Consider the following 24311-nt stretch of genomic DNA (forward strand, 5'->3'; position numbering starts at 1 on the left):
CTAACCAAGGCTAGTATATCATCCAAGAGCTCAGCTAGGAAGTTGGTCCTGTCCCAAGCTTAAAATCATAGACAGGATTCAGTGTCTTGCAACCTGTTAGACTGGAGACCTCCATTCCTTACTTTGTGGGCCTAATGTGTAATCATCCTTGATCAAAGCCAACAAGGGAGAGGAAGAACCTACTAGTCAACATACAGTCACCATCTCTTGTACCCAGATGCCGCAAGAGTATAAATAAGAGGACATGGGACTCATTGAGTCTGTCCACTACAGCATGGAAGCCAACTTCCCCAAGGTGAGCAATCTGGGCGAGGAAGCACTCAAGGCAGAAACTGGCACCTTTTTACAACCTGCCATTCCAAGTGGTATCTCATCACTTCAGCTGCCTTTATTAAAACGAGCCAGTGAGTCCAGCTTATACTCCAGGGTAAGGGATGCAGACATAGAAGATCTGGAGGGCATTGCGGCCGCAGTAGGTGGGGAGCCTGTTGGCCTCACTGTCTAAATAACAGGTTACAATCTGTAAGATGTGGTGTTGATTTTATGTAAGTTTTAATATTTTTTCATGCTTAGTGCTTTATAGTAAACAATTATATGAACTTTGTCCATTGCTGCTAGAACAGTGTAGAGAATCTGTAGTTTGCTGGTCTATTTCTGTTTCCTGCAGATGTCTTCTGTATGTGTCAGTTTAGTAAGGTAAAGGATTTGGGAGGGAAAGAGGGAACCTCAAGAGCCTATAGAACTATATCATAAAATAAATTTTTAAAATAATTAATTGTTTATCTTGCAGTTAGTGCATACATATAAGTTATATATGCCATATTTGAACTGATGCTCAGAGTATGTTTACCAGAGGAAAGTGGAATATCAATAACATGGTTTTCTAATTCAGATCACATCCAGATAGAAATATGAAGGCATCTATTTTTTAACCAAGCTATCTCATATATGCCTTTTAAAAACTTTGCTAAAAACTTTTGGGTGGCTGAAAGTGAATTGCCCATTCTGTACAATGAAGCAATTATTGCTTAAATGGCCACTTAGAAGCAATCTAGTAAATTATTTCAAAAAGTGAGTGATGTTATGTTCATTGCACTGAGACTATCAGACCCATCATAGCATTTTTCATTCTGATAATAAAAGTCATCAAAGCTCCTCCAGGTCTAATTTGTCAGTTTTTTAAATGTTACATGTAAGTATAAAGTTGGAAAAAGCTATTTTGCTTTTTAATAACACCTTTGTGTTTGAAAAAGAGTGTCTGTAATGGGTTTTCCTCATATTTCAAGGAAGAAGCAAGTCAAGGGCTGGCCAGGGCCGGCTTCCTTCGCGCTGAGAAGCTGCCTGCCTCAGCCTCAGTGAGCGACCCTGTCAGGACTCCGTCCTTGTGCAGGGCGCTGCCGCTGGGCGGGAGTGCAGTCACTGCAGGTCACAGAGGCAGCAGGTGGTTTTGAGCTGTTCAGATCATCTCCATCTACAAAGACTAAAAGATACTGTATGTTAAGCAGCAGGGATTGTTAAATCAACTACTTTCTTGAGAGAGTTAAAAAAAAAAAAAGTCTATTCGTTTTCATTTTTTTTAAAAGAAAAGTTTTTTAATGGTCTGTATGAATTAGTCTGCAGTTTACACTTCCTGCCGGTGTATATAACATTTTCTTACGTACCGTGTAGCAGGCTTGAATATTTCTTAACACTGGGAACTTCTTCTTCTTCTTTATCTAAAATCTAGTGATACAGAACTACTTATTCCTTTCCACACTAATATACTCAACACTTCTCCCTTTCCCCTGCCATGCATGTCTGCTACCTACTGGATTCAAGGATATGGTATTTCCTCATTTTTTCAAGCTACTGGTGCCTCCTGTAAGCAAGATATGATAGAATTAAATACAGTAATCAGAAGGAATATAGCAATGCAATTTTTTTTACTTCTTTAATACTATTTTTAATTCTCCAATGACTGAAAAAATTATTATTTCAAGTGAACAAAAATGTTCATCTGATTGCTACAGTGACAAATAGATTGTAAGTTCGTGCTTATAAAAAATGTCCTTGCAAGGTAATCGAAGAATTTTGGAAAAATGAGAGAGCTTTCTTTTTGTAGACTGAGGAGTTAAGAAAGATTTACCAACCAGTTTTGCTCTGTTTCACAGATTACACTAGATGTGTTGGCTGATATGGGTCATGAAGAGTTGAAAGAAATAGGTATCAACGCATATGGACATCGCCACAAATTAATCAAAGGAGTAGAAAGACTTTTAGGTGGACAACAAGGTAAGCCATTTAGAAAAAATTAAACCAGACGTGGATGGTATGAGGTTAGTGCCAGGGCTGGCATTTGAAATGAGGCTGCCTGGGCCAGAGCCGACACAGCGCGGTCGTAGCCCTGTCACTGATACTGTGTTCCCTGTGACTGGAAAGTCTGAGAACAGTTCTCCCCAGCCCCTCTGCACTCTAGATCCTAAATTTCTTCTAGGATTTCTGTACTTGTGTGTTTCCCCATTGCCATCACCAAACCCAAGCCATTGTCCTATCCCTCCCTGGACTGCCATGTTCAGCTACCTGCAGCCTTCTCCTTGGGCCCCATTTCCTTCTCCCCGCCGTGACCCCAGACCTTTTCCAAATGAGTGTCTGATCAGTTTACTCTGGCTTAAAACCCTCCAGTGGGCTCTTACTGCTTTCAGGATAAAAATCAGACACTGGGGCATGATTCTTTAAGTGATCTGTCCTGTCTCTCTCTCCTTTCCCCATGAGTGTCAGTTCAGTCTTTTTCCATCAGGCTTTGCTGTTTCAAGTCTTTCTCTTTCAGCTTCATCATTTCTCTGTTAGAAACAATTTATAGTAAAGCAAGTAAAAGCTTGAATGAGTCCGATTAATCCACAGAGCTAATAAAATTGCAAAAGTGATGTGACAAAGTAGGATTTGTGCTTGAGTCATTTATTTCTCTATATTTAAGTCCATCCATAAAATTAATAAGGATAATGTGTTTTAGAGCTGATTACTTTTTTAAAAAAGATTTATTTATTTTTATTGGAAAGGCAGATATACAGAGAAAAGAGACAGAGAGAAAGATCTTCCATCCAATGATTCAGTCCCTAGGCAGCCGCAACAGCTGGAGCTGAATCAATCCGAAGCCAGGAGCCAGGAACCTCTTCTGGGTCTCCCACCAGGGTGCAGGGTCCCAAAGCTTTGGGCCGTCCTCAACTGCTTTCCCAAACCACAAACAGAGAGTTGGATGGGAAGCCGGGCCGACAGGATTAGAACCGGCGCCAGTATGGGATCGTGGTGTGTTAAAGGCCAGGACTTTAACCACTATGCTCTTGCGCTGGGCCCACATTGCTTTTTACATATGTGTTTCTCCTTTGGGTCAGATATAACTTCATTGTGTTGCTGATTGACTCAAATACTTGTTAAGTCTCACTGTGTGTACAGAATGCTCTGTAAGAATAGATAAAATGGACCTACAAACACATCTCTGTTTCTTGTTTTTTATGTATTTGTTTAATGTAACCTTACATATTAGGTTTGAACTACAAGGAGTTTAGACAAAGTTTTATTCCAAAAGTTCAGCTGTTTGTGTTGACTTTTTCTACCTGAGCAGTCCACACTTTCTATGTGCTGATTTTTTTCTCTCTCTTCTACAGGTACCAATCCCTATTTGACTTTCCACTGTGTTAACCAGGGAACCATATTGCTGGATCTCGTTCCCGAAGATAAAGAGTATCAGTCCGTAGAAGAAGAGGTAATGTATATCAAAAATGTGAAATTTTACTTTCCTGCAATCTGAGGCTAAACCCACTTTCCAAAGTAGGATCATTGTACATTGTCCTGTGGTCACCAGCCTATCTATTATTCATTCTTCTTCAGCTATGGAAGTGGAATAGCACCAATTTCTGCCTGGATTGGGCGTATCTGTCGTTATTCTGTAGGTTTTCTTGAGATGAATGCAAGTAAGGATCCTATTAGAACTAGTTTCTCATACTGTTAGAATGGTACCTAAAGGTGATACAGAGTGAGCATCTTATCTCATAGAGCTCAAATATCCTCTAATCCTTATTTTGTAATGTAGTTAGAGAGTATGAGTATAAAATACATGCCTCATTTTTGTGTGCCTGTGAGGCCTGCTTCACAATTCTGTGGTGCCTATAGTAAGGCTATCTGGGACCCTCCTCACAGATGGCACAGAGAGCTCTTCTCTGCCGACAGCTTGGGTCTCACTTCCTACCCTTGATGACAGAGTGCCTAATTCTTTTAGATCATAATGCCCAATTCCATTATGCAGACACCTGGGCTGAGAAGGTATGCTGACATTTTCATTTATTTATTCATTTGTTTTAGTGAGCACTGATGTTATTCCCATTCCTGTGTTCAAAAGTCACATTAGGGAACTCAGGACCAGTTATCCTAGAATAGTCTTTTAGCTCATACTTAGCCTGAGTCTCAGCAAGGCTTTATGTCACAATCTACTGTCTCATGCTGGATTATTCTAGAAGGCAGTAAAGTCTGATTATAATGTCAACTAAATGAGTATTCTTCCCAAATAGAGCATGGGATAGGGTGTTTACCATTTTACAAGACACTTGGGTCTTTAAAACACTTTTCCATAATACTTATTTTTAATTTGGAGAGCAGAAGAAAGATTAGTGATAAGAAGGAAGTTATTTCATTTAGGTGTAATGTTACATTCAACTTGCTCTGCTGCCAGGTTAAAAATTATTGAACTAATTATGTAATATTGCACCTAGGGAGCATTCAAAATTTTTGTTCTAGAAAAGTATTTATTTATTTGAAAGACATATTTGTATGAAAGGCAAAGTTACAGAATGAAAGGAGAGCCGGAGAATGATCTTACATCCACTGGTTCATTCCCCAGATGGACATAAAGCCAAGGGTGAGCCAAGGCCAAGCTGGGAGCTGGAAATTCCATCTGGGTCTCTCGTGTGGGTAACAGTGGCACACGAGATGAGCATCTTCTGTTGCTTTCCCAGTCTTGTTGTGGAGAGCTGGATCAGAAGAGAAGCAGCCAGAACTACAGCTTGTACTCCCTATGGAGTGCTGGCATTGCAAGCAGTGTTTGAAGATGCTACACCACAGTGTCAGCCCTGAAAAAGTGCTTGTTTTTAAAAATTTGTTCCATAGGATGTTAACTGAATGTGAGGAATTTTGATTTTGATTTAATCACAGTGTTTTTTGTTCTCAATAACATGAAATGGTAATAATGATTTTAGGTGACTTAATGTGATATATTTCTGTAGTTTTCCCATTATGTTTACAAAAAAAACCTCTCAGAATTTTTATCAGAAAATAAAACATAAAGCATATAACTTTAATACCTATATTTGGGACTGTTATCAAAAATATGTAATCCACTAAATCTGTTGACCCATATGTAATGAACTCCTGGTTGTTTGTTAATGATTAATTTTATACTCATCAATGAAGCAATATAATACAACTGAAACATTGAAAACAATAGAATGTCTTTAGAATTATGCAGTAATGGATTCTCATCAAGTTAATTAATGAATTTCGTTGTTTAGATGCAAAGTACCATTCGAGAACACAGAGATGGTGGTAATGCTGGAGGCATCTTCAACAGATACAATGTCATCCGAGTAAGTTTTTAAAATTTCTTGCAAAAGATTGCCTAAAAACCAAATCTAGGCAATGTAGTCTTTTTTTCCAAGTCCTGTTTTCAAACTCATAATCAGGGATCCATCACTCAAAATAGATGCCACTGTCCTCAGCTCTTACCTCGAAGCGGCTGCGATACGGCTGGATGACATGTGCCACACATTGAGCCCTGCTGACAGCTGTCCATCACCTTCATTTGATAGTGACGTGGAAGGCCTAGGTTTTCAATCTGTTTCAGTTAGAAATTATTCCAGTTTGTATTTACCTCTTAATCTCACTATCTTAGTTTATAACACAGGACCATTTTTTAAATATAGGAATATGAGCAAAATTTTTTGAAAACTGGTTTAACATGTTGAACTACCGGACCTAAGAAAGTCATGCACATTAGAATTACTTGGGACCCCTCTTTTTTTTTTTTTTTTTAAGATAGATCTGCAGGCATAAAGTCCATCAAGCCAAGAAAAGGCCTAGAAATCACCTTTTTTTACTTTTTTAACTCCTAACCCTCTGTATCAGCCAGGTCTGATATAGAACAAGAAAAACCAAAGTAACTGTCATGTTACTGAAACAGTTACTGATTGAATTGCAATGAGACGGGAAAGTCAGTGGTTTTAAATTGTGACTTAAGCACACGGTAAAAACAGAACCTTCCAAGTGGAAAGAGTACTTTTGAAGTCATAAGTCTATCATTTGGCTGGTAAATAGCTTCTTTCTTCTTGATCCTTAGATTCAAAAGGTTGTCAACAAGAAGTTGCGGGAGCGGTTCTGCCACAGGCAGAAGGAGGTGTCGGAGGAGAACCACAACCATCACAACGAGCGCATGTTGTTTCACGGTGAGCAAGGCTGCAGCCGTGGTAGACACGTGGGCTCTTACAGAGCTCGGCAAAGTGGCAATCCTGTGACAGTGACAATGAGAGTTGGGTCTAGAGTGGCTCCTTTTGTTCTTAAATAATTGCTGTTGTGCACCTTCTCACACATTATACGTTAGCACAGGCTTTCCAGGAGGCATAAATCAACATGCTGTATCTGAAATTGCTTTGGAACTTAAATTACAACTTGAACCACCTAGCCAAGTACTGTTGCTTTAATTTAATGTAGTAATTGTTTCCATGTATCAGATTGTGCTTTGTTTAAGTTAAATGGCATTTTTAAAGCCACACTGAACTTAACTATCTAAATTCCAGACCCCTGTGAAATCTGTACAGCACCATGTTAGCAGGTACTGTAATTCACTGATAGGATTCAGTTACAGTCTAGTGATTTGCATATACTAGCCATCTTAGAAAAATAAAACTTTTCATTTAAGCGTTATCTATTATGTAATATGCATCTACCTGACACAGGTAGTCTGTGACTAATTCTGATGATGGAAAACTGTTCCAAAACCAACCTTTCTATCTGCCTTTATATTTTCAGGTTCTCCTTTTATTAATGCCATTATACATAAAGGATTTGATGAGAGACATGCGTACATAGGAGGAATGTTTGGAGCTGGAATTTACTTTGCTGAAAACTCCTCAAAAAGCAACCAGTATGTTTATGGCATTGGAGGAGGAACAGGCTGCCCCCCACACAAGGACAGGTCATGTTATATATGTCACAGGTGAGCATCTTGCCTTCACTGCAGTGGTTTTCATCCTCAAGTGGTAAACCAGATTGCTTTCTTGGCGTCTGCAGACGTCACAGGTAATCCTTAGCGTCAGCTTCCTTCTGAACATGACAGGCTTGGCTTCTCGGTAGCCACAGCTCGTCTGCCTCTGCTCTCCCAGGAGCAATGAAACAGACCTGTTAGCCATGACGAAGGCCAGATTCTTCTCCACAGACATCAGGTAGGATACGCCCAGGATCACGACTGTCCCGGGCTCTGCAGTCCTTGCTTCCGAATTACACCACGGAAAGGCTGAGTGACTTATGTAATGCCAAGGATGCACTAGGACCTATGACTTATTACAAAACAGAGTCTTTCATTTACTTTTGATGTTGCTGTTGCTTAAGGCAAAATATATAACTAACCATGCAAGGTCCAACTTCAGAATAAGCACCTTCAGACTCAATAATAAGCAAGTGAATATCAGCTTTTTAGTAGGAGTTTAAAATTTAGAAAATGAAAATAGTAATAGTACATTTGCTCTAAAGTCAGTGAAAAAGAAATATTCGCTTCCTAGCCAAGCGAAAAAATATGAAAGATTATACTCAGGAAAGGGTGGAATTAGATTTCTCTTCAACCAGTCAGATACTTTATTTTTACAAATCAAGTTAATGAGATGTCTTGTTATTGAATTAAGGCCTTAAAAAGACCCAAATAATCTTGAAATTTACATTATTATCTCATATAGTTATGAAAAATTATGAGAATTATATTATTAGAAATTCTAAGATACATGCTGTAAAAGGAAATTGTTTCTAGTAAAATCTCTGTTGTTAAAAACACAGAAATTCTCAATACAGTGATGTATAGACCATCAAAAGTTAGCTTGCTTTCAGACTCCTGTGGTTAACAAACTGAACCTTAGTCAATGCAAATGAATCGAGATAAGGCTGGAAAGTCTCTTATTAAAAGTAGACACTGGGCCCAGCACAGTACCCTAGCAGCTAAAGTCCTCGCCTTGCTCCTGCCGCAATTCCATAGAGACGCCGGTTCTAATCCCAGCGGCTCCTTTCCCATCCAGCTCCCTGCTTGTGGCCTGGGAAAGCAGTTGAGGACAACCCAAAGCCTTGGGCTCCTGCACCTGTATGGGAGACCCAGAAGAAGCTCCTGGCTCCTGGCTCCTAGCTTTGGATCAGCTCAGCTCCAGCCATTATGGTCACTTGAGGAATGAACCAGTGGATGGAATATCTTCCTGTGTCTCCTTCTCTCTGTAACTCTGCCTTTCCAAATAAAAACTCTTAAAAAATAGAAGAGGAATGGGGGGTCTTCCATCCGCTGTTGACTCTGTAATACTAGAGCTGAGCAAAGCCAGGAATTACAAGCCAGATACTTTATCTGGGTATCCTGTGTATGGCAGGGTCACAAACATCTGGGCCATCTTCCACTGCTTTTCCCAGGCATATAGCAAGTAGCTGGATCAGAGGTGAAACAGCCAGAACGTGAACCATTGCCCATTTGAGATGTTGGCATCACAGACAGTAGCTTAAGCTCCTCTGCCACAACACCGACTCCAACTTTTATATAACTACTGAGCATGGTAATTGTTCATAGTAAATCAATATTATCGTGTCCCATTCTACTCCTGCTCATACATTTGAAAATGACATTTAACTTAGCTTGCTTGCAATTAATTTTTTTAAATATTTATTTTTATTAGAAAGTCTTAGAGAGAAGAGGCAGAAAGATCTCTCCACTGGCTTTTACTCCCTAAGTGGCCAAAATGGCTGAAGCTGAGCTGATCCAAAGCCAGGAGCCAATAGCTTCTTCCAGGTCTCCCATGTGGGTGCAAAGTCCCAAGGCTTTGGGCCATCCTCAACTGCTTTCCCATGCCACAAGTAGGGAGCTGGATAGGAAGTGGAGCAGCTGGGACACGAATTGGCGCCCACATGGGATCCCAGTGCATGCAAGGCGAGGACTGCAGCCACTTAAACTACTGTGCCAGGCCTGCAAGTAATTTTAAATAAATAAATGAACGTAACAGTTATATCATTCTGAGATGTAACATTTTCTTCAAAGATGCACTTTCCTTTTTTCTTCAGACAAATGCTGTTCTGCAGAGTGACCCTTGGAAAATCCTTTCTGCAATTCAGCACCATGAAAATGGCTCACGCACCTCCAGGACATCATTCGGTTATTGGCAGACCAAGTGTTAATGGACTGGCATATGCTGAATACGTCATCTACAGAGGAGAACAGGTATGCGATGCATTCAGGGAGCATGTCTGTGTTACAGAATGCGAGTACTGTGAAAGGTTTAAGAAAACGTTTTATTGAAATATATCCTCTACTGTGTAGTAGCATTAGTCACTTTGAGTACATAATAAAGATAATGAAAGTATTCTTTGACATCAGTTTTATACAGGGAATCTGTTAGCTACTGTGAGGATGATAGCTCAGTGTGAACCAGAGAACAGATAGGATCTCATGGTGTGTCCCTGAGTGAATGCTTTGCCCCTCTATTCCCGAACCTGGCAGTGAGGAGCTAAGCAGCTGCCATGGGATGGATCTGCCTACCGCAGACTTGTCACATGAACTGTGATCATGATGTTTATGTGGAACTGTAGCTTTCTGAATCATAGAGCTCTGATACATTTAATTCTGCCAATTCCTGAAGTACCAAAATAGAATTAGAAATAAATACACACGGAGATGTATACACAGAAATTTATACATAAAAGAATTCATCAGTATGTTCAACTCAGTCCTTTAACATAGTGTCTTACCAATTTTCTGAAAATAACAATTCACTTACCGGAACATAACTGAATTTTAAATGAAAACTGTCACTATGCTGAAGAAGAGCGGCTGTGCTCATTTGGGGAATTAACACTTCTCACTGCAGATCATACAGGTGTAGAATGGGGGAGTGCAAAACCTAGTAGGGATGGACTGGGATAGGATGTCTTTAAAATGAACTTATGGTTTCTAATGCAAGCATGAAAGTGGAATTACAAGATGTTTATTTTGATACAAAAGATTTTTTTTAAATAATTTCATGTCAGTTCTTAAGTTTTTCCTTTGGTTTCTAGAAAATAAGCCTGAACAGATGTCATAGATAGTTAATCAAACCAAAACCATTAGTGGCCAAGGGTGTTTGCATGCTTTGCTATTGTTGTTGTTGTTTTTGAGAGAGATTACAGTGGAGCAGGAGGAATGTTAGGAAGAGAGAGAGCAGAAGAGGGAAGAAGGGGAAGAGAAAGAGATCTTTTTAAAAAACTGTCTGTTTAAAAGGCAGAACTGCAGAGAAAGAATGGGTTAAAAGAGTTCTTCCATCCGCTGGTTCACTCCCCAGTTGGCCAGGAGATTCCAGTTCTCCCTCATGTGTACAAGGGTCCAAGTACTGTGCCACCTTTTGCTTGCTTTCCCGGGCACATGAACAGGGAACTGGATTGCAAGTAGAGCAGCCAGGAACTCAGGCTGACATGCATATGGGACCCAGGCACTGCAGCTGGAAGCTTAACCCACTATGCCAGAGTGCCAGCCCCATCTGTTGCTTCACTCTCCATGTGGTCTCAATAACCAGGTTTGGACTGGGCCAAGCTAAAGTCCAGTTCCAGGAACTTCATCCCAGTCTCCATCATGTATTACAGGGGCCCAAATACTGCTGACTTCCCAGGCAAATCAGTAGGAAGCTAAATTGGAAGCAGTGGTCTAGATTTGAAGCAGGGCTCAGATAGAGGATGCCAGTGTCACAAGCAGCAGCCTAAGCTGCTGTGCCACAATGCTGGCCCTGAAAGTGCTGCAATCTACACATAAAAAGGTTTTCAAATCAGAAAACATGGATTATGATAAGTATAGATTTGGGGGGGGATTTTGTTTTTTGGGTTTCATTTATTTATTTATTTATTGTTGTTGTTGTTGTTGTTGGAAAGGGAGTTTTACGGAGAGGAGGAGAGACAGAAAGGAAGATATTCCATTCACTGGTTCACTCCCCGAATGGCCGCAACAGTTAGAACTAAGCCAGTCTGAGACCAGGAGACAGGAACTTCTTCCGGGTCTCCCACACTGGTGCAGGGTTTCAAGGCTTTGGGTTGGAAAGCTTATGGCTTTCCCTGGTCCACGTTCCAGCTTCCCACAACAGCCTCTCGGCCAGGAGAAAGCCGGGAGCTAAGAACTCAGTCCAGGTCTCCCCTGGCAGACAGCCAGGCACTGGGGACGTCATTGCCACCTCTCGTGGTGGTTGAAGCTCTGAAACCGTGAACTGAACCCCAGCACTCTGACGTGGGAGAAAGGGCTGCTAACTGCTAGGCCAAACATGCGCCCATCTGTTTGTTTGCTGTAATACATATTTGAAAAAAGAGAACAGAAGTTTGTGTTTGATTTAGTCATTGGTATTCACACACTGCATACAGGTATATACTTTAAGAGAAATAACCATTGTCTTAATTACCTTATCAAAAAACTTGAATATCCTAAATACTCAAAAAATTGAAATGGGTGGATATTAGCATATTCATACTCCTATTATTTTCTAAAAATCCATTAGCATGATATATGCTAAGCATAAAATCAAGATGTAAGAGTAGTTATTACTAGATATTGAGATTATAGGTAATTTTACCTTTAATTACCATAATTTTAAAATATGTTATTTATTATAGTAAATGTTTTATGATTGCAAGGAAAGAAATCATAGGGATACTTAGAAACTAAATGTTTACTCTTATGAAATTGACTTAGCATTGAACCATTTCCCAGGTAAAACTGGACTTGGTAACTTGTTCAGTGTCTTAGTAAAGGGATTTAGAGAGTGATGTGGTATAAATCTTGAGAGGAAAATATGCCTTGAGATGAAGTGCACTCGGTGTTTGTTTCATTGCAGAGGAGGCCACTTTTGTGTCACATCCAGGGGCACTGGGCCCCACGGGTGGTGGTAACAGCTGCAGTGTCTACTAAACAGAGTTCTTCAGGAGCACTTTTTTTCTGAATTTGTGGTGAAGATTTCCTTGGCTAACTTCCATTTCATTCTCCGTTGTTATGCCCTAAATCATCCTTCACTATGACTGTTCAGTATTTTCAGGAACATACAAATGATTGATAAGGTTCAATTGAGGAGTACTGGGTTTTGGTGGGATTATCTCTTTAGGATTGAAAAGCTAATGTTGAAAGTTGATTAAACTCTAAAAAAAAAATGCCTTTGATTATAACATAAGATTAAATTTTAAACATCAGGAGTACTTTTGCTAAAAGTTTATTTATCTATTTATTTGACATAGTTACAGAGAGAGAGGGAGAGACAAGAGAGAGAGAGATCTTCCACTCCCCAGTTTATTCTCCAGTCGGCTACAACTGCTGGGGTCAGGACATAAGCAGGAGCTTCATCCAGGTCTCCCACATGCTTCTCCCTGGCCATTAGGAAGGAGCTGGGTCAGAAATAGAGCAGTGAGGACTTGAGCTGCCACCCAGATGGCATGGCGTAGTGACCAAGCTTTACCTGGGCCTGGCACGATGGCCTAGCAGCTAAAATCCTCGCCTTGAATGTGCCAGGATCCCATATGCGTACCGGTTCTAATCCCAGCAGCCCCACTTCCCATTCAGCTCCCTGCTTGTGGCCTGGGAAAGCAGTCAAGGATGACCCAAAGCTTTGGGACCCTGCACCCACTAAGGGAGACTTGGAAGAACTTCCAGGCTCCTGGCTTTGGATCTGCTCAGCTCCAGCCATTGTGGTCACTTAGTGAATCAGCGGATGGAAGGTCTTCCTCTCTGCCTCTCCTCTCTGTATATCTGACTTTGTAATAAAAATAAGTAAATCTTAAAAAAAAAAAAAAGAAGAAGAAGAAGAAGAAGCAGCAGCTTTGCCTGCCGTGCCACCCCACCAGCCCCAGGAGTGCTTTCATATGTTCCACTTTGAGCTCCACATTGGAGAGAGAGGAGACATATTCATTCTGTGGTCGTTGGTTGCTGCAGATTGGCTAATGGAGATTAACCTGTAGAAGTAAAAACTATAGAGTAGTTTATGGAATGATTTTTCAAATTTACAAAATTATGCAAGGGAGCATATTAGTCCCTGCTTTGTCTCTAAGAGAGATAAACTGGGAGCACTGGAATTGAAATTGTAGCATTGGGAATTTGGAATAAGTGTTACCAGAAAATGGTTGTTGACTGTTCAGTGAACTTTGATATGCTCTGGTGTGGAGCGTATCACCAGCATGGAGTTAAAGCGACATAACAGGAAATGTTTTCTTGATTCATCGCATAGTTTAATGATCCCCTTGCTTTAGACTCCTGGACTTCAATGTGATCATCAGTCTCCAGAAGCAGTTCTGAAGCATGATTGGTAGAAACCAGATTTCGATAAGGCCCTTTAAGAAACTGATGGCATTAGAATCTGTCCCAAATGTCCATGTCTGGATTTACATTGAAGAGTATATGCCACCAGAATCCAAATACTGGCATTACTGTTTGCTTTGCGTTAGTAGTATTTCTGTCAGCAAAGAATGTGTGGTAGACGCTAAACTTGAGTGGCACAAAAGGAAATCAGAGTGCGCTACATGCTCATTTTCAACAAAGCACTTGCCATTTGGGTTTTATTTTTAACTTCTCCTTTTCTTTGCCTGGTTTATCCTTCCAAACTGGATGGTGGGCTCCTTGATAGTAGACTGTCTCATGCTAGAATATTCTGTACATCGAAGAAGCTCAGCATATGTGTGTTAGTATTGAGTGAATAATTCTCTTGACCGTTAAAACCATCTGGTTGACTTAACAGCCTGTTATTCCCAAATATTTGAGCTGTGCTAGATTCTTCATACACAACCCTAGAATTGGCAGTAGGTATTTATCCTGTTTTAGTAACTGGAAACAAGATGCCATCAAAGGGAAAACAATATAAGATCTTACAAGACTATAACAATATAAAGGTTACAAAATAAAACTATAAACTGTTATGTTAGGCTTAATGAACAAATGCAATAGTCAGCCTTAGTTATTCTGATTAGATATAAAGAAGGCTATCATTGTGATTTTTTTTTAATTTTTTTTAATTGAAAAGTCAGATTTACAGAGGAGAGACAGGAAGATCTTCCGTCCATTGATTCACTCCCCAAGCAATCGTAACAGAGCTGAGCTGATCCTAAGCCAGGAGCCAGGAGCTTTTTCCAGGTCTTCCGGGCAGGTGCAGGGTCCCAAGGCCTTGGGCTGTTCTCAACTATGTTCCCAGGCCACAAGCAGGGAGCTGAAAGGGAAGTGGAGCAGCCAAGAGTAGAACCAGCACCCATGTGGGATCCTGGTACATGCAACAAAGCGGCTAGGCTACTGTGCTAAACCCAAGACTTCTTTATTTTTATTGGAAAATTAGATTTATGGAGAGGGGAGACAGAAAAATCTTCCATTTGCTGGTTCACTTCCAAAGTGGCCACAATGGCTGGAGCTGAGTCAGTCCGAAGCCAGGAGCCAGGAGTCTCTTCCACATCTCCCATGTGGATGCAGGGTCCCAAGGCTCTGGGCTGTCCTCAACTACTTTCCCAGGTCACAGGCAGGGAGCTGAAGAGGAAGCGGGGCTGCCTGGATACAAACTGGTACCCAAATGGGATCCTCTGGACTATTGAAAAGTCAGCACGTCCCACCCTTATTCTTTCTAGCTCAGTAAGTTACCTAATTTTCTTTAATTTGGTCTCAATTCAGCAGAATTATTCTTTCATTTAGTAACTTTAGTTGAGCACCTGCTATGTGACATCACTGTCTAAGGTAAAGAGGAAAGATACTAGTATTGCTTCATGCCTTGGTTTTGTGGCGTGTGGCTCTCTAGTAAGCGAAGAGCATTGTGAATGGCATTTGAAGAAAAAATAACACCCAGACAGTTCTCTGATGTGTAGGATGTATACATGCTCACATACAAATCAGTAGATTTTGTGTTCGCAAATTGTTCAGTCCCTTGTTGATAGACTGGGTCTCCAGGCTGCTGGGTCTGTGTGGAGTTTGCGTAGGACTGGCAGCCCCTCTGAGGCTTCTGTGGAAAGCACAGCTGGAAAGTGAACCGCTTTGTTCATGTGCTCCGCAGGCATACCCGGAGTATCTCATCACCTACCAGATCATGAAGCCTGAGGCGCCTTCCCAGACCGCGACTGCTGCCGAGCAGAAGACCTAGTGAATGCCCACGGGCAGAGGCAGATCGGATGGAGCCTGGAACTGGAGGACAGCGCATTGCAACAACCACCAAGGAATAGTCTGTAAATCCCTGACAGCCTAGAAACAAGCTGTCTTACAAAGCATTGCTCTAGTGATGAATATAGTATGAGGAACTGATACATACTCAACTGCTACTGTTCCCTTTGAGGAAATGTTTACAGGGGTGGCCTTTTAACGTATCTCAGGCTCATTTTCATTGCAGTTATCCATTTCTAAAACAAGATTGCTTTGATCTGGACTGGGAAATGGAGAACAAAAAACCCAATACTGTTCCACAGGTTCACACTGACACACTACATTTGCTTTGTTAGGCACTACACATGTACATAGCAGACATACACGTAATTGTTTCCAAATGTGCGTCATTGGCGCTTTGTGTTTAGTTTTGTTTTGTTACGTTGAAAATGAGCCAGAACCTTCTGAAGGGTATTTTGCACAGTTACACTAACTGAAGTCATTAGCAAGGCTACCCAAGCTTCTGGCTGAGCAAGATTAGTTTCTACCACTCTTTCTGTTTGTTTGTTGTTTTGTTTTGTTTTTTTTTAACACTTGTTTGATTTTTGGACCTGTGCTTCTTATGAACATAAGTGAAATGAAAAGGAAAAAAAATAATTTTTATTTCTTTTGCAAATTGGCCTATCTTACAAGGAAAAGGCAAAGACATCAGCCCAACTTAGGAGCCCAAGGTTGAGAGAGGTCAAAACGCCATAAGCATTGCCCAGGCCTGCTGCAGGACCGCACAGGGCAGCGCGGCGGAGGCTCAAGGAGGACGGCCAGGCAGACACCAGGGGAGGGTACCGTGACATCCCGTGCCCAGGACAGCAGGCCACAAGGGAGGCACAGTGGCAGACAGGGGGAGGAGCATGAGCTTTATATGATTGGGGTCCTCTAGCAGTAAGTTCTTCAGTTAATCTGTACCCCGCAGAGTTGTTGCCCCAAAATTAGCTGCCTTATTTTCCAAAATCAGAGGAATTATTATACTTCACAAAAGCCACAAAGCTATCATACTGTTTTCTTTAGCTTAGATAGATGCACACAATGCAGGATTTTTTTTTAAGTTTAATCCAGATTTGGGGTTCATTTTGAGTGATTACAAATAGTTTATATATATATATATAAAGGTCCATGTACTAAATATTTGAACTTAAAGCTTTTAAAAGTTCTTAATATTTAGGCAAAGAGATAAAAAATCGAAACCAAAGCCTTTTCAGTTTTGTTTTTGTTTTAATGAAGGTGGTGGAGAATTCCAGTCCCATCTTCATGGAATCACTGAGTGTTGTAACCAAGCACTCGCCAAGCGCCTGCTGACCCTCACACAGTACTATCAGGTCTCACTTTCCACCTTAACTAAGTATCAAATCAAGTACAGTGACTTCAGTTTATTTGACATGCCGTGCATCCACTCGGCTTTAAAGCAAAAGGAATTCAAACAGGGTGGGGGAAATCAGAAAAATGGCATGACATAAACTTGCTGCTTCAATGTAAAGCCTTAAAAAATAATTTAGAGAACTTTTAATGTGGGCTGGTTTAATCGGAAGTGAAATAAAATGGTTATATGCAGAATTTTCAGAAATAGGCTCTTAAAATGCACCATTTTTTTTTCTTTTTTGGCTGGAGTCCAATGCTAGAACCAGACCTCTGCATTACGTTTGAGTTCTGTAGCTGATTCTCACAGAGGCGCTCGCAGATCAATCCGGAAGGTGCCTGCATCATTGCTTCAGCTGGCGGTCCAGTGGCCCGTTGTGGCTGTTTGGGCAGGAGCGCTAGAATTCAGGCGGAGCTTCAGACCCCAGACTCAGTAAGGGGACCTTGTTTCCTCCATTCCTGTTTGGCTGTGTGTAACAAAGGGCTGAGGAAATTGCCATCTGTATCATTTTCAGGAGCCCCAAGTAGTTCCCCTCTCCCTTAGACATAGTTTAAAAACAGTCAACAGTAGCTGCGGTTGTTAGTTAAGGAGTTGAAATGGTATAGATATGACAAGCTTTATGACTTTATTAAAAAGATAAACCATTACCCAGCTATGGTTGTATGTTGTTTCCAGGATGTTAACCAGGTTATTGGATATGCCAATTTTAAACTTGCACCTTAGACTTGAAAAATTAAGTTGTGATTCAGTATTTAAGCTGCCATTGTCACATGTCTGATGTTCTTTATGCCACATCAAGGGTACTGTGAAAAGACGACCTTTGCCATGCTTCTTGTCTTGTAATGACGCAAGTATAGAACAGTTCTTGACAGAACACAGAATGTGTTATCCATTGCTAATGGGTAATGGGTATACCTTAGGAGCCAGTAGCTTTCAGAATTTGAAGACCGAAGGTCATCGTGAGTGTACTCAGAAGTGATCACAGTTGATTGCATCTTGGATTTCATCAGTGGTGTTGAGAACCCTGTGGCATATAAAAACTTGGCATCAAATTAAGCTGAAGTCTATTTAATTTCCTGCATAAACGTGATATGGAATTTGGGGGGATTCCATGTTGGTCTTTCTGAAATGCCCCCCCATGTTTCTCAAACTGTATGCAGCGCAGAATCGGCATATTCCCACCAGCTCTACCACAGCCCCAGTGTCACAGGGCTCCTCCGGGCCTGGTGGCCTCAGTTCACTGGTGTTATCCATCTGGACGCTTGACACAGACAACAATCAAGTGCTCTGACATAGACACTTTGTCCTTACCCTTGGCCTTCTTCCCTGTCCCCCAGATTGCTAGTCTGAAATAAAATGCTCTCCAGCAATGACGCATGGCCCCATTCATTGTCCTCCTCTTTTCTAGGATTACAGAGAAGGTGCCACCCCATTGTCATAGCACAATCAAAAATGGGTCTTAGGCCTCATGCAGTGTCTGCTCCAAAGATTCTTCCTCTTTGTGAACAAATAACAGCATGGAACCTAGAGTTTTAATTCTATGCAAAATAATAGCACTGCACCAGAATTCCTAGTTACCTTTTTCTTCTTGCAGTTTGGAATTTCTAGCTTTCCAATCAATGTAAATAGAATAACAATATTTGGACATTTCATGAAACAGCATCCTTGTACTTCTTTGAGCTTGATGTTAGGGGTTATTTTAATTCCCCCTCTGCTCTCACAATAGCAGAGTACATTGAGATATATCTGAATGTGGCACACAAATAAAGTAATATAGATTAGCATTTTGTTACTATAGCCACATGCCAAGAAAAAAAGTGAGATGTTGATTTCAGTGGGAAAATGGCTTTAGAATGCAGCAAGTTCAGGTTTTCTGTATTTCAGTGTCTGCCCCATTACAGATGGATTACTGGGCATATTTCCTCTCCCTCTGTAACCCTGTATGTTCTCTGGATTCCTGCAAATGACCTTGCAAACAGAAATGGTGTGTGTTTAAGAACCTTTCCCCAGGGTGTCCAGATACGGTTCGGGTAATATCTATTAGATGGCCATCTAACTGTGTGTATCTGCTCTGCTAATTATCTTGCATAGGGCCAGGGACTGGTCAGCAAGCAAAGGCTCAAACCTGCCATTATATGTTGGAAATGTAATTAAAGAATCCAGTTCAATTTGTATGATGTCAAATGAGTGACAGTGACAGAGAAATGACAATAACTATGAAAGTGGCATACGATGTGATGGGACCCAGCTGGTGTATGAAAAGCAAATGCCTCCCAAAATTACCACTCTAAAAAGGAAGGCTTGTTCAGGCAGCTCACACTTCTGCAATTAACAGACAAATATTTCTTAGGAAAGCCTTAACTGTGGCAGAAACTTTTTAAGCTTTTGTATTCTAATAAATAAGACATTGTGAATCCATTTCTTGGTGTTTGCCAGGTGTCCGTGGGTCAGGCATGTCTCGATGTATTCCGTTTTTGCTAACTTACTTGATGAGGGTCTAGTTCATAAATAATACTACCTATAGCAGAATTGATAGGATCAGTCCAGTTTCTCCATATCTGAAATGCCTCAGCTACCAGTTCTGGTTCGGGGAGATTCTAGGGAGATTTCAGAGCCCGTGAAGTTGTGTATGTGAGGGTACAGTGACAACTGTGATGCCTTGTAGAGTCTGAGTGATGTGCAAGCCGTATTTTAATCATTTTAAGCTATAACCTATGAAGATATATTAAAGTGAAAACCTGTAGGAAGCGAAAGATTTTATGTACTCTTTAAGACCAAATATGGTTATGGTGTTGACCAGTTTTATACATTTGCCAGAGAGTTCTTTCTCCTATGAAATAATATTCGCACTGTAGAGATGTTTGTGTTTTGACAAGCATCAAAATTCTTTCACATCCTCTTCTGCTTTTCACTTCCTAGCTCCGCACCTGCCCCATCACCTACCTTTGCCAGTAGAGTTTCCTTGTGCTCCAGGGTTCAGATGGTTTTGTTATTTTTTTTATCTGTCTCCTCATTTCTGCAGGCAGCTCTGGAAGCCCTTTGTTGAGTCGGGTGGTCCCCCGGTGATGGGTTTGTTACTTCACACACCTTCATGTCCCTCCTGAAGTTCAGGATGAAAAGCTAAAAAGCACGACAGCCTAAGTTAGCCAGGAACTGAAATCTGTACAGGCTAACAGCCTGGACCCAGAAGATGACCTTGTCTATATAACCGTTGTATCCACTGCACAAAACATTTAATTCTTCGTGCACATATAATACCTGTTCCTGCTCCTGTTTTAATTTCATGTTTGTGGTAGTAATACTTGCCTTTGATAGCTACAAAACAAAAACATAAAAAAAGGTACTTTTACCAACAAGGTTTCTCAAAACATTTATAAAACCGGCTTGGAGGAAATATATGTTTTCTGACAATAGCATTTGGAGTAGTTACTGTATTTTCTCATTGTGCTGTTGGTCTGTGTAGGAATCAGCGTAGTAACTCCTGAGTTCACCGTTGCTGTTCTTTTGATCTCTTTAGTCTGTGTGACCCATCAGTGCTGGGGAGTTCCAACACACCCACACCCCTTTCTCTCGCTCTCTTCTCTCGTATTTGTCTATTTGTAGGATTGTCAGATAAAGTAAATGATGCGCAATTAAATTTAAATTTCCGATAAGCAATTTTTTTAGCTTATATGTGTCTCATGCAATATTTGGCATATACTTACAGTTTAAAAGGTATTTGTTATTTATCAGAAATTCAAATTTGACTGGGTGTCCTTGTTTTTTTGCTGTGTTTTGCTTTGTTTTTGTGAATCTGGCAACCTTACCATTTTGGTCACGAGAATTTCTTCCAGCATGTGAACTCTTGTAGGCGTCGTTATCTTCCACCAGGAACGGCAGACCTTTCTTCCCTTACCCTCTGCTTACCTCCACAAGAGGGCGCCAAGGAACTTAACCTGCCTCTGGGGGGGTTTCTATTTAAAACATCTTTGTGATTATATTTAACCTGTAATTGTGCTTTGGCTTAACGTCTAACTTACAGTACTTGTAACTGATTAATATTCAATAAAAACATTTTTAAAGTACACTGTGTGTGCCTAGCATTTAGTGCCTCCTAAATGTTTTCATTTTTGTCCTGATCAACCTGAACACAACTGATCTCACACTGGCAGTCTTAAGTGGCAGGCTCTGAACTGGAAGGGCCTTCTCCTCATCTCTACACTTGCATGAGAGTTTCTGGGGAATAGCAGGAAAAACCCAGGTCTCTTCCAGAAATATCCCTGAATAAGGAAGTCGCAGCTGTGGAGCCTGACCCACCGGCCTCCCGGGCAGCGACGTGGCTCGGCACAGCCTGACTGCTGGGAGACTGCGCCTCTTCCTGCAGGTGGCCTCCCCGCCGCCAGGGGGAGCCACTCACTAACGCTCTCTCCCAGCCTGGAGATCTGTGAGACAGCAAGTTCACAGCCACATCTGTATCTGGAACTTGTTCACCTGCAAGCAGGTGGCAGTACTCAGCACTCTAGTAAGCCTGTGCATGGCTGCTCTACCTCGCTGGGGTGCTTATGACTTAGTCTGATCAAATGGCTGTCTTTTTTTTTTTTAGTGGTTGGGACCACTGGATCTCCAGTGCCACCAAGCACAATAGCTTGAACAGAGGACGTTTTGTTTTCAAGTCGCATTTGAAAGTGCTGTCACACCTAGGAACATGCCTCCACACAGGGGACCCTGGGATAATGATAGGTGGCCATTCCCCTCCCCAGATACAGGAGGAAGAAAAAGAAAATTTGAAAACAATGCTCTCACCCACTTTCCCCTGAGCCTCAACCCTTCCTACCCTATTCAACTATGTAAACATCATTAAACATAAAAAGAAAGTGCTCTCACAGTGGGCAGAATGATTTTTAATCAAGGGAGTGTAGATTCATCCTCTTTAAAAGAAAAAAAAAAAAGCACTTATTTATTTGAAAGGTAGGGTTAAAGAGAAGAGACCCAGAGAGCGAGGTCTTCCATCTGCTGGTTCATTCTTCAAAGGACCACTACAGCCAGAACTGGGCCTGTAGCTTGCTTGGAGTCTCCCATGTGGGTGCAGGGGCCCAAGCACTTAAACCATCTGCTGCTTGCTGCTTTCCCAGGTACCTTAGCAGGGAGCTGGATTGGAAGTGGAGCAGCCAGATTCCAACCGACACCCGAGTAGGATGCCCATATTGCAGTTAGTGGTCTTACAGGCTATGTCACAGTGCCAGCCCCTGATGAGCCTCTTAAAATACCCCAAACTGGCCATGTGCTGCATAAGATGCCAGTCTCAGGCAGAGGATGCTGGGCAGACCGGCCCTCCCAGGCTGCAGGGCTTGAGCTGCCAGAGGCAGGGAGAGGCACAGACCCTCCAGCATGTCCAGGATAGGACACAAATGGTGCCCCAGGGGCTCTTGCCAGCTTTGAGATATGATATTGCTTGCCCTGTTAAGTTTTGGACTTGCACGATGCTAGCTACTCCTTCCTCTCACCCCATTACTATCCCGTTTGTGTCCCATGGGTGTCTTTGGAGGCCCTGTCCCTTGTGAATTTCACAGGCTCACAATGAAAGCAAGGTTGAAAGCAAGTCATGCCCTGTGTCCCGCCCCCCCCCCCATGTCTGATTGACATGAAGGTGCCGGGACTTGGCAGTTGGCTCTGGGTTCAAGCTTTGCAGCTATGGGGAAGGGATGAATGCATCTTGCTGCTCTCAGAACACGTGTTTTGCAGGCACAAACAGAAGGCTATGGTTCAAACCTGTCTCCCCAAATTCGAACTTGACCCTCAGGGCAGCAGTGTTGAGAGGAACAAGTGGTTAGGACAGAAGGGCTCTGGCCTCATAAATGGATGGAACCACCTTGTTACTAAGATGGGGGTTATTATTGTGGTAAAGGAAGTTTGACCACTGTCTGATTCTCTCAGGCGTTTGTGCCCTTCACTGTTCTGCCATGGATGATGCAGCAAGAACATCTTTATCAACGCATCCCCCTTGATCTTGCACTTCCCGGCCTGGAGAACTGTTAGAAGTAATTGCTCCAACTTACCCAGCTTGGGGTACTGTTACAGTGGTCTCCAACAAACGAAGGTGCCCCCAACTCAACCTTCGCTCCCACTCACTCTCTCTGTTGTTGTATTCATTTTAGTTTTCCTGCATGTTTATTTTTCCAGGTGAAATTCAAGACCATTTTTGCCAGTTTTATTTTTCTTAACCCTGATCACATTAAATGTATAGGTTGGGGCCCAGCACAGTGGCTCTTGCACACACCAGGGGTGTATGGGATATATGGGCATCAGTTAGTATCCAAGCTACTCCACTTCAGGTACCTGCTTGTGGCCTGGGAAAGCAGTGAAGGGTGGCCTGGAGGAAGCTCCTGGCTCTTTGCCTCAGATTGGTTCGGTTCCAACTGTTGTAGCTGTTTAGGGAGAGAACCAGCAGGTGGAAGATCCTCTCTGTAGCCCCTTTGTAAATCTACCTTCCCAATAAGATAAACCTTTATTTATATATGGGGTTGATTGATAGAAAAATCATGTCTTCTCAGTACTGAGGTTCTTACTCAAGATACAACGTGCTTTCCTGCTTTTCCCAGTGTTTTCCTATGTCCCCTGCAAAGGTTTGCATACCCATTATTTCCTATTTCCATGCCCCCATACACATTACCAATTTCTAGTAAAGTTTACTGCAGTTATTCCATCTTGACATCACTGTTGCAAATGGGATCTTCTATCACATTTATTTTTGTGATTTCACATGGGAAAGTTATGAGTTCTTTTCATATTAGTTCTACAGTTAGTCACTTGCTGATCTGAAAGGCTCACTGTATTCACTTTTTCCAGACACAATCATCTGCAAGTACTGACCTCTCAATAGTTTCTCTCATTTCTTTCCCCAGCTAGCTGCATCCAACTAAGTTAAATAGTCCTGATATGGGGGGATACATGTTTACCCATACTTTTAGTTGCCGATTTGGGAAATGTATACCAGTAAGCCTTTGTACCCATGACCCATCTCTCAGCAGTGTAGGAAATCACTGGTTTGATCGACTTTTCCCCACCTGAAACATACTGCTTACTTTGATGATCGCAAAAAGAATACTTGAGTGAAACCTGATCCTGCGAGACCAACCAGAGCCCCTTGTTGTCAACAATAACCCCCTGTGCTAGTACAGCCCAATCTCCTGTCTCTAGGCTATAATTGACCAGGCTCCCATGGAGATGCCATTCTTATCTGTGTGTGTGTATGTGTGTGTGTGTGTGTGTGTGTATGTATGTGTGTGTGTTTCAAAGGCAAGGATAGCAAGAAAAAGAGGTCCCTTGTCCTCTGGCTCACTCTCCAAACACCCAGACTTGAACCAGGCTCTCCCACTTGAGGCTGTGTCCCAGGAAGCTCATTCAGGAGCAAACTAAGCCAACACTGACCTTGTAGGATCTGAGTCTACCAAGCAGCATCTTAACCATCGGGTCCAAGAGCTACCTCAATCTGTAAAGCCTTATTTTAAAGGAAGGCAGGTAGGGAGACAGAACCCAAGAGATGGATTTTCCTTGCTCCGG

At 41.8% G+C, this 24311-nt stretch overlaps 1 protein-coding gene across 1 annotated transcript in view; it reads left to right on the forward strand.

Moving 5' to 3' along the window:
• The window catches only part of TNKS (tankyrase), a 161831-nt gene extending 140995 nt beyond the window's left edge, over positions 1–20836 (forward strand). The window contains exons 21-27 of the mRNA XM_040965836.1: positions 2151–2271; positions 3642–3739; positions 5538–5612; positions 6362–6467; positions 7051–7237; positions 9322–9478; positions 15279–20836. Of these exons, the coding sequence (XP_040821770.1) occupies positions 2151–2271; positions 3642–3739; positions 5538–5612; positions 6362–6467; positions 7051–7237; positions 9322–9478; positions 15279–15365 (831 nt within the window). The 3' untranslated portion in view covers positions 15366–20836. The remainder of the gene's footprint in view (positions 1–2150; positions 2272–3641; positions 3740–5537; positions 5613–6361; positions 6468–7050; positions 7238–9321; positions 9479–15278) is intronic.
• Positions 20837–24311: the final 3475 nt, after the last annotated feature.

This window comes from Ochotona curzoniae, unplaced genomic scaffold (genome assembly GCF_017591425.1).
Source record: "Ochotona curzoniae isolate NIBS_2020 unplaced genomic scaffold, NIBS_Ocur_1.0 scaffold_4505, whole genome shotgun sequence".
Classification (NCBI taxonomy): Eukaryota; Metazoa; Chordata; class Mammalia; order Lagomorpha; family Ochotonidae; genus Ochotona; species Ochotona curzoniae.